Source organism: Podarcis muralis, chromosome 16 (genome assembly GCF_964188315.1).
Source record: "Podarcis muralis chromosome 16, rPodMur119.hap1.1, whole genome shotgun sequence".
Classification (NCBI taxonomy): domain Eukaryota; kingdom Metazoa; phylum Chordata; class Lepidosauria; order Squamata; family Lacertidae; genus Podarcis; species Podarcis muralis.
In genome coordinates, this window is record NC_135670.1 from 40,544,528 (window position 1) to 40,560,862 (window position 16,335).

At 44.7% G+C, this 16,335-nt stretch overlaps 1 protein-coding gene across 13 annotated transcripts in view; it reads left to right on the forward strand.

Annotated features, from left to right (window-relative positions):
- Positions 1 to 16,335, forward strand: part of KNTC1 (kinetochore associated 1) — a 94,949-nt gene that overhangs the window by 75,950 nt on the left and 2,664 nt on the right. For 11 of the 13 annotated variants that reach the window (XR_013390956.1, XM_077920049.1, XM_028711173.2 and 8 more), the window contains 12 exons: positions 1,939 to 2,012; positions 2,938 to 3,148; positions 3,873 to 3,982; positions 6,166 to 6,200; positions 6,709 to 6,787; positions 8,378 to 8,496; positions 9,007 to 9,142; positions 9,357 to 9,452; positions 10,840 to 10,896; positions 12,549 to 12,603; positions 14,039 to 14,102; positions 14,734 to 14,863. Coding sequence is in view for 12 of the 13 variants with exons in the window: in XM_077920049.1 (XP_077776175.1) it covers positions 1,939 to 2,012; positions 2,938 to 3,148; positions 3,873 to 3,982; positions 6,166 to 6,200; positions 6,709 to 6,787; positions 8,378 to 8,496; positions 9,007 to 9,142; positions 9,357 to 9,452; positions 10,840 to 10,896; positions 12,549 to 12,603; positions 14,039 to 14,102; positions 14,734 to 14,863 (1,166 nt within the window). In the remaining variant the exon portion in view is untranslated. The other 2 variants (XM_077920051.1, XM_028711176.2) reach the window with 2 other exon arrangements.

Here is a 16,335-nt window from a genome sequence, read left to right on the forward strand (position 1 = left end):
AGATTACGAGACTACCGCTCTTAACCACTACACCACACTGGCTCTCGAGTTGTCTAGCCTAGCATTGTCTACTCTGACAGCAGTTCTCCAGGATCCCAGGCAGATGAGGCTGTTTTGCTCTGCAAGAAGATGCTGGGGGTTGAAACTGGGACCTTCTACATGCAAAGGAGATGGTGTTCCTCTCAGATATGCCACTTCCCAATATGCCTTCTAGTTCTGATTTATTCAGAATGTGAAATGCACTCCGTATTTTCTTTAAGGGAGCCTGTTGATTATTTATTCACTGGCAGACGAGTGATTCCTACACTCCCGCCTCTTCAAACCCCCACCTGTTTGCCCTTCTGGAGTGAATATTGTTTCCTGTAAGTTCATGACACTCTTGCATGGCTCCAGTCCTTGCTCTTTTTGAACTGTGGGGACTCCATTGGTTGCTAAGGGTTGTATCCAATGTGTTACTTAGTGGTACACTGTTTTCTGCTGGAAAAATGTTTTGCGCCTACTGAACTTTGTTGCACAACAGATTCCACAATCTGCTGTACGGTGGCACCTCGGGTTAAGAACTTAATTCGTTCTGGAGGTTTGTTCTTAACCTGAAACTGTTCTTAACCTGAAGCACCACTTTAGCTATTGGGGCCTCCTGCTGCTGCTGCACTGCCAGAGCATGATTTCTGTTCTCATCCTGAAGCAAAGTTCTTAACCCAAGGTAATATTTCTGGGTTAGCGGAGTCTGTAACCTAAAGCATGTGTAACCCGAGGTACCACTGTACAACTTTTGCAATGGATTCTTTGTTGCACAGCGTTAAAACTCGCCCATCCACTTGCGCAAAAGTCTTTGCACTATTGGATAGAGCAGTGTTTCCCAACCTTTTTTGGGCAAAGGCACACTTGTTTCATGAAAAAAATCTCGAGGCACACCACCATGCCAGATGGGGAAAGGTCACTTTTTACTTATGTAAAAAAAAATAAAAAAATAGTAACAGCATAGAAGGTAATGGTTAGGCTAGCATCCCTCTTCCAAATATGCTAGGTTTTTATTTGCAGGGACTGTTCTACATGGGAAAGCATTCAGCACTGTCATTCTCCCATCTGCCATCTGAATTGGTACTATTCTGGGTCAACTTACTCTGCTGCATGTGTAGATGAAAATGGCACCAAGTGTGGGGGAGGGGGCAGAACAGGTTTCAGATACAGGATATTAAGCATACACGTACTTCAGATTGAACTGGTTGCTTGCTTTGCAAGTTTCCATTTCCCAAATGACTGCCTTGGCAAGCGCAATACCTACCAGGCTCAACGCCGGTCTCGCGCTGCTGCTTCCCGCGCTCTCAAGGACCCGGGAGGAGGAAGGCGTGAAGGGAATCCCGAAGGCGCGAAAACCTCGCGCATGCGCAGGCCTTCCGCCTGCGACAGCCCAGTAGGCCGGCCGAAATGAGCGGCGATGGGATGTGGGAGGGAGCTCGCTCGCCGCCCCGCGTGTGCCTATGTGGGGCACGTTACAGCCCCGTGACGTCAGCGCCACGCAGGCAGCCAGGCAGGCAGACGGCGAGAGCCCCGCGCTGGGCGGCCTCTCCTCGCCGCCGCCGTCCCGCCTCTCGCCGCCCGACTCGCCCGCCTCCCTCCAGGCAACATCTCGCGGCACACCAGGCAACGTCTCGCGGCACACTAGTGTGCCGCGGAACACCGGTTGGGAAACACTGGGATAGAGAACAGGTCTTATACAGGAATATGGTGGAGCAGGCCAGGCCTCTTGTCTTGAGTGACTTCTTTATCTCATGGTCCCTTGTTACTTTCCACATTCCAGAGTTAAGCTTTGCCATTGCAACCAGACTTTTGCTGATGAATGGCATCTCAAACAGTTTTGAGATCTAAGCAGGGAGGAAGGGGAAAGTGACTGAGAGAGTGCTTTAATGTCTTCTTTCTTTTCTTTTTTCCCTTCAGGATCCACCAAGGCCCAGACTTTGAAATTCTGTTGCAGTTTAGCTGAAATGTGGCTGAAGAATACAAATGTGACGGTATTAACTCTTGCACCACAAGCCTGTTATCAATATTTAGAGAACAAGTTTGAATTACACACATGTGCGTGTATAAGTAAAATAACATGCCATTTCTCAGATTCTGCTCCACTGGTGAGACCAGGAAACAGAACCAGGGGCTGTGGCTATGCAGATAAGAGGAGGCTTGATTCCAAGTGGTTGGGATCACTGGAGACAGGGAGTGCACTTTACTTTCTCTCCCCATTTGTTCCTATGGTCAGAAGTCGAGTACGGTACTGGTGGGTATTGGTGCCATAGGGCACAAACCCTTCCCTTCATTACTGACACTGAGTTGCCTTATCCACACTGACAGGGACTTTGCAGAGATGTACAGTCTGTCTTCCAGCAGAGTATGCATGTGTCTCTTCACACAAATGCTGCCTTTCATAACATAATGACAGACACTATGCTAGCTTTTTGGTTTGTTTGTTTGTTTGGTTTCCCCCCCTTACAAAGCACATAAAGCTGTGTGCTGTACAACCATTTTTTAAGTGTTATAATTTATTAAAATCTTCAATAAAAATGATATTAAAACATTTAGAAAGAACCCCACAGAGCAGCCCACACCCACAGATGTGATACAAAGGAAAAAGGTACCTGGAGGGGAAAGAGAGATGGAGAAAGTTCCAGGAGAAGAGAAGCCATGGGGTATTTTGGCCCAGCTGAGGCAGTGAAGTGGGGTTGTGCCTTCTTGCCTCTGCAGCATTCAGGGAGTTCAGGAAGAGAAGAACATATGTAATAACCTGAAATAAGCTGTCACAGTAAGATGCAAGCTTTGCACGCAGCAGTTGAACTTAAAGGTTTTACTGGCAATCCATCCTTATTAGCTTATTGTTTTCGTTTTTCCATTTGTTTGTTGATGTTAGCTCTGCTTGTAAATGAAATGTTCTGTCTTCCGATAAAGGATGACTCTCGTGAAAAGGCCCGAGTGCATCTGAAGAAGCTGCAGATGCAACGCCAGAGATCTGCTACTGAGGCTGTACTTGCAGAGCACAAGCTGCACTCTGAGAGCCACCAGAAGCTCATTGGAAAACCTGCAAATCTGGTGGTTTTGCTTTATCAGCACAGCAGCATCTCCGAAAGATTTCAGAATCCATCTGGCAGAAATTACCCAGGTTAGGTCACACCTCTCTTGCCTTCTGTGAGAGCCCGCATTTGCCTGGGACCCTTATAAAAGCAGCGCTCCTGCCGACCAGACACTACTGTTCCCATTCGGCTACCAAAAAAGGCTAGAGGCAACACAAAGGATTCTCTGTTTGCACACCTTTCTTCACAATTAATTGGCTTGACTAAGGTCCTTTGTCAGAAAGGTGGCCTGTTAATATTGTCATTAATAAATGAAATAATAGTGTTTTGTTTGTAGCCACCACCCCCACCGACTAAAGCTTTTACTACTGGCTCCCTGACAAACTAGTGGTACCTGGGCAGAGCAATGGCTTAAAAACTGTGCCTGGAAACTTGACTCCCCCCCCCCTTTATTAAATTTCTATACTGCCCTTCATCAGAGGATCACAGGGCAGTTTGCAATATAAAAACACAACAATACGTAACAGTAACAAACAAAAACAATAACTGCCCCCACCCAGTTTAAAAGGCCATAGACTGTTAAATCAGCCAAAGGCCTGGGAGAAGTCCTCAGCATCTTATCAGGCAAAGCAGCTTCCTTGAAATATGGCTTGCCTGCAACTGCCAATTATCCTCTGCGATGCCTGTTGATAGGAAGGTGTAAGGCACTTTCTCATTTTATTTATGTTTGGCACTGGTGCATTCTGAACAGTGTGTATACAAGCTGGAATGAGGATTTTGTCATAAAAATACTCTCTCTCTCTGTGTGTGTAGATATCCATGCAATGGCTAAAGAAATAGCTGAAATTAACAACTTGGATATGGAGAAAATACGGAATATGCTATTAGAAAAATGGCTATGTCCAAGTGTGCCACCAACAGATGTAAGTGTGCCCTTTAGAAAGAGGACTCAGTCATATTGTATCTTCTGTATTGGTAGCAATCTTCTTAAAGTGCATAGTGCACGTTCAACTACACTCAGCTTCCCCTTGTCTGTGTATAACGAAGCCTAAGAGGACATGATAACTTCCTCCCAAATTTCCCAGCGCTTGCATTTTGTTGATCAGTTCCTAACTCTTGGTGGGGACCAGATCTAAGATAGATGACCCCCATGTTGCTTCTACCACCTTCCTTTTCTCTAAACTAAAAGCCCCCAGATGCTTTAGCCTTTCCTCACAGAGAAGTATGACTGGTGCCCAGATCAGTGTGAATGCCATTTTTTGCATTTTTTCCTAGTTTTTAATTATCTTTTTTTTAAAAAAAATCAGTTGATATGTTCACACCAACACCCTTGGAAAGAGCTCAGTCTTACAAATTGTTGTATTACTGGACCAATGAGGTGGAGAGATGGGGACAAGGGGCACACACTGCAACTAGATTCTTAGAAACTGCCTAGATCTCATAAAATCATAGAATCTTAAAGTTGGAGGGACCCAAAGGTCATCTAGTCCAACCCCCTGCAGTGTAGAAATCTTAGCTAAAGCATCCATGACAGATGGACAGTATTCCAGGTGTGGTCTGACCAAGGCAGAATACAGTAGGACTATTACTTCCCTTGATCTGGACACTACACTTCTGTTGATGCAGCCTAGAATAGCGCTAGCTTTCCCCCCTGCTGCATCACACTGTTGACTCATGTTAAGCTTGTGGTCCACCCAGACCCCCAGATCCTCTTCACATGTACTGCTGGTAAGCTAGGTGTCCCCCATCTTATATTTGTGCATCTGGTTCTTCCTGCCAGAGTGCAGAACCTTACATTTGTCCCTGTTGAAATTCATTTTGTTAGCTTGGACACAGTTCTCCAATCTGTTAAGGTCATTTTGAATTCTGATTCTGTCTTCTGCAGCATTAGCTACCCCTCTGTTTGGTGTCATCTACAAATTTGATAAGCACCCCCTCCGCTCCATCATCCAAGTCATTTATAAAGATGTTGAACGACAATGGGCACAGGAGTTTGTTCGTTTTAAGTTTTATAAATCTCTTTTTAGGATGCCTATCCTCACATGGCAGCTTCCATACAGTATTAAAATACAGAAACCCAAATATTACAAAATCTTTAAACCATATTTAAAACAAAACCAGAAACCAGCACAATAGCATTTAAGAGCCAACCTAGCAGTTCAAAAGCACGTCAAAGTGCAAGTAAATAGGTACCGCTCCGGTGGGAAGGTAAACAGCGTTTCCGTGCGCTGCTCTGGTTCGCCAGAAGTGGCTTAGTCATGCTGGCCACATGACCCGGAAGCTGTACGCCGGCTCCCTCGGTCAATAAAGCGAGATGAGCGCCGCAACCCCAGAGTCAGCCACGACTGGACCTAATGGTCAGGGGTCCCTTTACCTTTAAGCTTTAAAAACCATATAGTCAATTATATGCAGTTGCAAGCCCTTTGAGTAAACTGCCCAGGTGTGGTCATGATGTCTTTGAGCTGTGGAAAATGCAAGACATTTGGATTGGAATACTCCTGAATAACTGTACACACTTTCCAGGATTATTTGGAAGTTTCCTCTTTCTTTGGTGGAAAGAGCCACAGCTCAGTGGTAGAGTGTCTGCTTTGTAAGCAGAGGTTCCAGGTAGGCCTAGGAAAGACTTTATTCTTGAAAGCCTGGCGAGCAGCAGCCAGACAGTAGACAAGACCAGAGGTCTGACTCAGGAAACTTAGAAAGTCGCCTTTGAGGATTAGGATGTCAAGATTTGGGATTCTCTGTTCTTAGATCAGTTCCAGAGTTCTGTGTTCAGGAGAGTAATCTGCAAATCACAACCCAGTCGTAGCCGTGCGAATTTCTAGTTTTAACACAACACAGTCAGTTGGGGAATAATCTGCATCTGCAAGTGCAAATGTGTGTTTGGGGTGGGATATACTCAGCTCAAGTGCACACAGCATTTGGAAGTTGCCAGAAAGGCAGAGCCCCAGTTAAAACGCAGCAAAATACCTCACCTGCTAAGCAGGTTCTCTTCCCCACCCCCATTGGGCATTGTCCGGACCGAACAGCTCAGTCTTGTCACTGAAAGCTAGTTTTCCCAAACCACCCTCTTCTACTTTCCATTTACTTTCCCATATCTTTTTAAAAGGTTTTTGAAAATATCCAAGATGAAGACTTTAAGAGGTAGGACTTTGTTCTGATGCAACCCTCTGGTTGGTTGGTTGGTTGGTTGGTTGGTTGGTTGGTTGGTTGGTTCTTGGTTCATTCTACCTTGGGCTTCAGGCTTGGGGGAGCCCTTGGGGAATATATCCTAATGTGAGTAGGGGCTTGCCAAGGAAGTGTAACCCCCACTCACTGGACCTCTTCTTCTGTGCCCAATCTGCACAACTTCCCAGAGGGAGTTGCTGCTATGTCTCCCTCACTCTTGCATGTTGGAGGGGGCAGGTGAACAGCAAGGAAATGGATCTGCAGGACCAGGAGGCCTCAGAGGTTGGGAGTGGGCCCTCTGTAGTGCTGTGGGCTTCAGCAAGCACCCCTGGCACTGACTACAGTTTTCTTTTAAAGACTTGTTCTTCAGTAAGTTATTGATTTCATCATGTACGATGGAATTAAAATGTCAGCTTTACACACAGTAAAACAAACCACTTTAGTGCAATCTGGAGTTGCCATTAAATTTTTAATTTTTTTCCAGAGTTCTCTATCTCTTACAGCATGGCCCAGTGGATAACCACTTGAGAATCCTTTATGAATGTACAGTATCCACAACTTCAGTAAGTTATTTGTGTGTGTATTATAGATGCAGTGGCTGGACATTTTATGCTGCGCAAATTCTCTACTTCAGAACTAATTGATGGGGTGGCGGCACTGGAGTCCCAAGTCTGAGCTAGAATTTGAACACAGTGGCCGGGATCCAAAGAGCTACTGTTAAGCACATCTATGGCCTAAAATAATTCATGACTTCCTCTCTCAGAACCTACAGAACCTACTACCCCTTGTCATGCTCTTGAAACCTCCTTCAAAAAAGGTTTGCCATGCAGCATGGCAGGCTGTTGTTTGAGAAACGTAAGCCCTAAATCCCCTTCAGTGCATGGAATTAAAACTATTCTTGGCCCATAACTTCTGGATTCTAGCTTTGAAATATATCTTCAGCTAGAGCATCAGAAGAGACTGCCGGATCAAGCCAATGGCCCATCAAGCCTAGCAACCTGTTCTCAAATTAGCCAAGCAGATTCCTGTGGGAAACCTGCAAGCAGAACCTGAACACAAGAGCACTCGCCTCCTGCATTTTCCAGTAACTTGCCAAGAAAGAATATAGACTGCTGCCTTTTACCTGGTCATACTCAGCTCTGACTGGCCGGAGCTTTCGGGGACTGAGCCCAGGACCTTAAGTTTACAAAGCCACGGATGGGGAATCCAGCCCTTCAGCTCACATCACCCCTGACCGTTGGCAGGGCTGACTGGGGCAAATAGATGTTGGAGTTCAACAGCAGCGGGAAGACCAAATTGTTCCTATCCTTTTACTAAGCTGTGGTCTGGTGCGAAAAACAAATGCTGCTGGCTCCATAACTTTGCAAATTTATCAATCCCTAAGTTGTTTTGTTTCAATTATTTTATTTATTTTGGAAAATTTTAATACTGTTAGCTTTGGGAGTGAACACTGAAAGTGTATGAAAGAAAATTTAAAACAATTTCACAAAATAACATACAAGTTTAGACATTATTTTGATGGTTTTAAACTAGCTGCAGCAGCAGCAACTGAAGGTGGTAGAGTAGGTTGAATGAATGTAATTTCTAAAAGCACAATGGAGATAAATGGGCATCCTTCAGAAGATCATTTCAGGGCCATGGCGGAAAAGGTCCTGCATCCTGTAGCTGGCAGCCTGGCCTCTCTAAATCTTGGAACTTGAATCAAGTCCTCGTCTGCTGTGTAATTTGGGGGAGGCATACATGGGCAAAGGCCTCAGCTGGCACCTTGAATTGAACTCTGAAACCAGTTGGTAGGCAAGTTGCTGGATAGGTCAATGCCAGTTTGGGTCTGTGAATCAGGAGCTGGGGCTCTAGCCCACTTGGTATCCTAAACTGTCTTCAGTGGCATCAATGTGGCAGTTTACTTCAACTGTAATATCCTCTCATTCAGTGAGCAGGTTCTTGCAGGGCTAGTTTCAGCAATATTTTCACTCGGCAGCTGTCCTTTGGAAGAATGGAACTTTTTTTGCAAATAGTCAGGAATAGCATCTCCCTCCACCCCCAGCACCATTATATAAAAATAAACTGGGGAAAAGATACTGTATAGTTTATTAATAGTTTAGTGCTTTAAAAATAATAATGCTGTATTATTTTAATCCCCCTCCCTATTTTAGCCTATTGGAGTAAACAAGTTGACCTTTGCTCACAGAAGCCGGGCTCTCAAGTGTCTGCTCTTCCTGGCGGACCCTTGTGCTGTTGAGACCCTCTTCAAAAAGCCCCTAGAGGAAGTGAGGTAAGCAGAGTCTTGTTTTCCTTCAGACATACCAAATGCCAACCAGTGATGAAGTTTCATTCAATTTCCCCAAACACCTTGTTGGCTCCCATCCACAGCATGTGCAGCGCTGACAGTGCTGCAGACATGAAAGCCTCCCCCCCCCCTTCTCCCAAGGAACTCAAGGTGGAATGTGTTGTGAGATGGCAGGCAGATCAATCACCCAAGGCTGAGCAGGAATTTAAACCAGAGCCACCACATCACACTGGCAGATTTAAGAAGCTAAGATCCAGCCAGTGCATGGACGAAAGCCGGGTCCTGAATTCCATGCAACAACTCAGTGAAATTCTAGCATTTGAAAAAGGGCCCTGCATGCACAGTTTTGGATCAGGGAAGGAAAACACACCGTTCCTCATCTAGCTCAGTTTGGCTGCACAGACTGTTTGCACACAGCTGTCTTTATTAGAAGTTTGTAGCATTTTGGTTTCCCTGTTGTGAACCTCTACAATAAAGCACATTTCTTTTTAATAGGAATTTCCTGAAATGCTTAATTTTCCTTGCTCAGTTTGAAATTCTGAATATCCCATACACCTACTCAACGTTTCATAGCACTCCCAAGGAAGGAATGATCAAAGGCTTGTGGAAGAACCATAGCCACGAACCCATGGTAATATGGCAGGGGGTTGGAGATTGGAGGGGACAAAACACATATCTTTTCCCTCATGTTGTATCTTTTTTAATGCACATTCAGGACATTATCAGGTACACAGAGAAGAGTAAGAAGTGTTTAACTCCTACGTTACTGATGAACAGCAAAAGTTTTCTCTGCTTTGGAATGATTCACAGTAACATGGTTTCAATAATTTACTTATTGGTTTCAGGCAGTGAAACTTGTGGCAGAGCTTAGCTTGGAATATAAAGTGCACGATCCTTTACTCTGGAATGGTTTGCTTCAGAAGCTAATTAGTTTCAACAAGGTAAGACTTCTTTGGAGAGGGAAAGGTCCCTCTATGTTTTGGTGTCCTGCGAGAAAAGCTTCCTAGTGCTAGTGCAGGTTTGGGTTCTAGTTAGTTAAATTTTATAGATTCAGGTACGTAGCCGTGTGTCAGGACTGGTCGTTGTCCTCTTCAGATCACCACACAAACGCTTCTTGTTCTTTTATAACTTTTTATTGTGTATTAACAAAACAATCTTATAAACGGTTCTTAACGGTTCTTATTATTCCTCAGAGTCCCTTCTTTCAGCTACCTTCTGAGCTCTGCTTCTCCGTGACCAGCCACTCTCAAAATGCCAAAGGTGTCCTTCCTTTCACTTTCCCGCTCTTTTTCCTACCCTCCTGGCTAGAGCTGTATCTCCCCTCCTCCCAATCTGAGCTAGAACTGAGCCCTTGCCTTTCCTTGTCTTGTCCTTCCCCCCTTGGGGAATGCTTTCTCCCTCTGAGAAACTGGAAACTTCTAACTCTTCCCTGACACCGTGTTGGTCTGACGCAGTTTATATATAACTCAACTCAATATAGTCCAGGAGCACCTTAGAGACCAACTAATTTTGTTCTTGGTATAAGCTTTTGTGTGCATGCACACAAAGTAGTATCTGAAGAAGTGTGCCTGCACATGAAAGCTCATTCCAAGAACAAACTTAGTTGGTCTCTAAGGTGCTACTGGACAAGTTTTTTATTTTTTTATTTTTTTTATTTTCAGAAGGGGCTGTCTTCATCATTTAATTAACCAACTCATGATGTGGTGATGGTCACCAAATTGGGATGGCTTTGCAAGAGGATTAGACAGATTTACAGAGGATGAGGCTCCCATTAGCTGCTAATCATGATGGCTGTGTGCTGCCTCCAGAATCAGCAGCTGTGTGGCTCTCAATAACTCTTGCCAAAGCCCATGAGTTGGGAGAGGCCTGTTGTGCTTGTGTTCCACCTATGGGCATCCCAGCATCATCTGGTCGGAATTGTTGTTGCTGTTTTATGTTATAAGACACCTTGTATGTATTAGGAAAGGTGGGATAATTTAAAAAACAATAATGATAAAAACAAATCTATTCACTATTCATCCTTTTTTTCTATTTAGGTTATTCTCATTTGCCTCATTTCATTTCTCATTTGGTTATTTGTCTCATTCTCAGACCAATTAATGGGGGAAGATTGCATTGGGGGACATCTTGAATTCCATGTCAATGTTTGTTTATTAACTTTTGGGTTTTCATAGACAAGCTAGAAAACTCAAGGGTGCATGTTATCCTCTATTGTCTGATATAGATGGGAGAGAATTAAACAACGCCATGCCCTCCATTAAAGTTGCATCTTAACAGTATCCTCTTGCTGTGCTTATACAATCCTTGAAAATGCCTTGTGTATTTCAGGTTCATTATCTGAAGAAGGTTTTGACAGAGGTTACTGGGATCTGTTCCTTATGGCAGGTGCGTGAATTCTCACTCCCTCTCAAGCTGGAATATTTGCCCAACTTTAAAAAGGAATGAGTGTAGTAATTTGTTTAGTTGCAGACAATTTAATATTTAATTTAATATTAAAAGGTCACGGATGTTACCGATTGCCTCCCAAGGCCTGAGTGCCTTTCTACCACCTGTGGTCCTGCCTGGCCTTAGTAATCTATGTGCCTGGACTATGTGTGGGGTTGCCTTTTTAAAACTCTTCAGAAATTGCAGCTCCAAAGTTGTTCCAGTTGGGAGTTAAGGTCACATTGCACTTAATGGTTTACCCTCTAAAATGGCTCCAAGTTCAATTTCCGGTTCAATTCAATGTCCTCATTTTTAAGGTGTAAAACATTTCATTACTGGGACTGTAGTACCTGAAGGGCCACTTTTCTCCACATGTGTCCCCCTAGACTCTTCAGACCTTCAGCAGAGGCCCTGCCTGAATGCCCTTGCCCTCGGAGGTGCAGCAAAGAGCCCGACTTGGCAGTGGCAGCATAACTGGGTTGCACTTTGCAGGGAGACTTACTGGGGCAGTTAACTCGAAATAATTTGTGCACAAGGCAAAAATACTTTAATTTCCCCCCAAGCTTTTTAATCCACTCTTCATTGCTTTCCTGCAGCTTGATGTTTATTTTTTTATTTCACTGACTGCAGATGGGGTCCCCTGCCCACTGCTGCTAATCAGGGCACATTCATGGCACCCTGTGAGCCTAGTACCGCTTTGTGAGACTTGCAAAAATGGCACTGGGCTTGCGGGGCGCTGTGAGCTGTTGTGTCCCTCTCAGCTGCCCTCCAGCTTGAGGGTGCTGAGAAGGATGCAACAGCTTACAACGTGGCAAGGCGCCATGATGCGCCCCTCTGCCAAACCATGCCAATGCCAACGGCCCCTCAGCACCACCCACCCCATGCTACACCGCTGAGTGGTGGCAGGTGACTCCCTACTTAAGGGGACAGAGCCGCAGTGGGTGGAGGTAACAGGATGTCCCAGGAGGTGTGCTGTCTTCCAGGTGCAAAGATTTACTGTGTAACAGAGGTTGCCATGTCTTATAAAACCCATTGACCACAACCCCTTCCTTCTGATTCATGTGGGTACAAACAATACTGACACACACAGCCTTTAATGTATAGAAAAGGACTCTGAGCAGGACGTTGAAGGGCCTTGGGGCATAGGTGGTTTTTTCATCACTCTTTCCTGTTGAAGGTCATGGTCCAGCAACAGAGAGGAAAACACTGGAAGTAAACCACTGGCTGCACAGTTGTTTTTGTTAGGGAAGATTTGACTTCTTCCTTGAGGAAGGACTTCTGGCAAGAGTTGGGTTGCACATCACAGCAGTTGGCAAGAATGTTTGCTAAGAGTCTCACAAATCTGATCAGGAAAGCGTTAACCTACCGTATTTTTTGCACCATAACACTCACTTTTTTCCTCCTAAAAAGTAAGGGGAAATGTCTGTGCGTGTTATAGAGGGAATGCCTACGGGTGGCATGCCTACGGATTTTCCTCCTCTAAAAACTACGTGCGTGTTATGGTCGGGTGCGTGTTATAGAGCGAAAAATGCGGTATATTCTTGACAGGATCCACTAACCAATAAGTAGGGCATTCTCTCAGGCATTTGAAGGTTTGTTTTAACTTTCCGCAGATTCCAAACTTCATCCTAGCTTGGCAGAATGTCATCCTGGCACCGTGCCTTTCAGGTGAGCTCTGTTTCTTTGCTCTTGAATCGTGCCACCAAATCATCACTCGATGCTTTTGTGCATTTTAGGTAGAGCAAGTAAAGTGAAGGAAAAGCCATCAAAATTTGGAGGGTGGGTGTGGAATTCAGCATCTTGGTAACCTCAGGTTTCATTTCAACAAAAGGATTCTAGCCTCTTTGGTAGCAAAAGAAGAGCCTTCAAAGTGTGTGCAAAATAACTGATGAAATCTCAGGCACCAGAAAGTGGGTCAGTGGGATTCCCAGCAACCATGGGGAGGGGCTCATAGAAACATAGAACTGTAGAGTTGGAAGGGGCCCCTGCAGTGCAGGATTCGCAACTGAAGCATCCATATAGAATCAACAGTTCAGTGCATTTCCCCTTGACCAACAAAAGCAGAATATGGCTGTAGTCTTATATACATTCCTAGGCAAGTCCTACTAAACTTAAGTTTTACTCCTGAATAAACATGCATTGCAAATCATGTGCATTCTTAACTTATAGAGAAGTTTTTTAAATGTACAATTTGGATTGGAATGAGTGGGCAGCAGAATAGGACAAAGTGTTTATTCGTGCAGTGCATAATGAATGTATGGTATTAAAAAGCCACAGGATGTGCTCATGGTCACTGGCTTATAGGGGAATCAGACAAAATCATGGAGGAGTGGTCTGTCCAAAGGAGAAGTGATAGATCCTTGTTCAAAGGCAGTATGTCTCTGAATTCTAGTTGCTGGGGAGCAACAATTGGGGAGGGCTGTTGTTGGCTTTCCTGGAGGCATCTGATTGGCTACTGGAGGAAGGAATATTGGCTCTTGGTCTGACCCAGCAGAATGTTTCTTAGTTTCTTATAGCACATAATTTTTAATTCACATTTGCATATCCCCCACCCCCAATTTAGCCTTATTCACTTATTTGGTCTTCTGTTCTTGCTTAAATACTATGTGGTATCTGGCCATCCTACTAGAATAGTCACACATTACAAAGATCACTAGTTTTCTATACTGTGTATAGAGAGATTTATTTATTTGAAGCATTTGTATCTCACTCTTCAGCCAGCAAGACGACTTATATACCATCAAAGCAAGATGGTCCCTACCCACAGGCAAAGGGGCAGGGAGGGAAGAGGAATATCAAATCTCAGTCACAAATCTTTAAACAGTTGTTCCTATACAGACCAGCTGGCACAGTTCAGGGGCAGGAGGTGCCTGAAGGAGCTGGGCCTCCAGCAAAGCTCTCCCACTGATGGCTGCCCCAGACGACACTTGTGGGGAGAGGAGGCCTGATGGGGCTGACCTGTCACAGCAGAGCCAGTGGAGGGAGCTCTGCTTCACAGCTCTCACGGAGGTAGTTTGGATACTATGAGCTCATCTGCAGAGCTGAAAGCAATCGCTCTGTAAATCAAAAATCCTTTCACTATGTGTCTGTTTTGTTTTTAAAGCTTCACAGCCACCGAGTGCTAATCAGCTTGAAGCATGCTATGAGTCTTTCAGAACATTATTGAGGTAAATAAACATCTCATGTGGGAGAAAGAGACACAATGTTTCCTTAAGAATTAAAAATGCCAGCACTCTCCATGTGGAGCAGAATGAGGTGGCCAAATGGACCATACGACCTCAAGCTACAGGAGGGGAATAACACTTCTCCTATGTGTAAAAACAAAAAGCTAGCACATCATGGAGAAAGTACTTGCCAATTAAAAAAGCTAGCCTTTCCCCTGCTTTGCTGGCTTCATAGTTGCAGGGAATTTTAGTGTGTGAAAGCAATTTTCCATTGCTGCTCTTGCAGTTTATTTGACAGCTTCAGATGGCTTTGTGTGTGTACCAGGTCTGTGATAAGCAGTGCTTTTTTCAGGGGGTCCTCAAGAGTGTTGGCACCTCTTCTGTTGTTAAAAAGTGCAGCACTTACTGTAACAACCTCATGGGGAGAACCAGCACCTATTTTTCTAGGGGGAAAAGCACTGGTGATAAGAGCATGAAAGGAACAACTAAATCATGAAGAAGTTGAATGATTAAAATATGGAATTGGTGTGTACACTTATGCATCAAGCTGTTAGGCCACTGAAGTAAGGTTGTTAATTTATAAAATAACTGTAGCTGCTTCCTGTTTACTCCACTTAATGGCTACTTCCCAAAGGTGTCCTCTCGTGGCTGATCTAGATCTGACTGGGATTGCAAAGCAGTATGCCCAATTAGACCTGCCAGCTTTGGCCTTGGGGTGTCTGTTGCTGATTCCACAACCTGAGAAAAGAGCTCAGCAGATTCAGGTGAGTGAAAATAGACACAAATAGTTTGTGTACTTCACAATCAGTTGCTGAAGCCCCCAAGTTAAAATTCTACAGTATCAATCTAGACTAAAGGTGGATTGGGGGACCTGTGACCCTCCATAAGTTTAGACTACAACTCCTGTCATCCTTGGCAACTGGCCAGGCTAGCTGGGGCTGGTGGGATCATGCGAGGGAGAGTCCAACACATGGAGGGCCCAGCACAAATTCCTACCACAGGCCTTATGTGTTCCACTTGAAGCGTTTATACAATCCTTCGTGCTTTTTTTAAAAAATCACCAGTAGCTCTGGGTTGGGAGTAGGTCGCATCCACCCTGAGTAGATTTTGTATTTACAGTGGTGCCTCCGGTTGCACACAGGATCCGTTCCGGAGCTCCAGTCGATCCCAAGGTGTGCGTATCCGGAGGTGCCGCTTCTGCGCATGCGCGCAGCACAGTTTAGCACTTCTGACGTGCGCATGGCAAAACCCGGAAAAATACTTCCGGGTTTGCCACATATGTATCCCAAAGGATACATAACCGGAGGTGAACCTAAGTAGAGGAGGTACCACTGTATTTGTGTTCTGTACACAAATGAAACACTTACTCTTCTATTTTCTTTGACTTTGGCCTACTTCTGTTAAAAAAAAAAAGTTGCACTCCTTTCTTCCTCTAGTTTTATTTTGTGCCTATCAATTTAGGATAGCACTCTTGTGACGAAGATGATGTCACGAATCATAGAATCTTGGAAGGGACTCCAAGGATCATCTAGTCCAACCCCTGCAATGCAGGAATCTCAGCTAAAGCATCCCTGGCAGATGGCCACCCAACCTCCAGGGAAGGAGAGGCCACAACCTCCTGAGGGGGAGACTGTTCCACTGTCAAAACAACTTTTACTGTCAGAAAGTTTTTCCAAATGTTTAGTCAGAATCTCTTTTAATGTAACTTGAAGCCACTGGTTCAAGTCCTGCCTCCCAAAGCTGGAGGGGGAAAAACACATGTTCCCTCTTCCATGTGACAGCCCTTCAGATATTTGAAGATGGCTATCATATCTCCTTTCAGTCTCCTCTTTTCCAGGCTAAACATACTCAGCTCCTTCAACCGTTCCTCATAAGGCTTGGTTTCCACACCCTTGATCATCTTGGTTGTCCTCTGTCCTCCTCTGTACATGTTCCAGCTTGTCAACATCCTACTTAAATTGTGGTGCCCAGAATTGGACACAGTATTCCAGGTGTGGTCTGACAAAAGCAGAATATAGTGGGACTATTACTTCCCTTGATCTGGACACTGTACTTCTGTTGATGCAGCCTAGAGTGTTAGCTTTTTTCCCTGCTGCATCACACTGTTGACTCATCTTAAGCTTGTGGTCCACAGACCCCTAGATCCTCTTCACATGTACTGCTAGTAAACCGGGTGTCTCCCATCTTATATTTATGCATCTGTTTTTTCCTGCCTAAGTCCAGAGCCTTATATTTT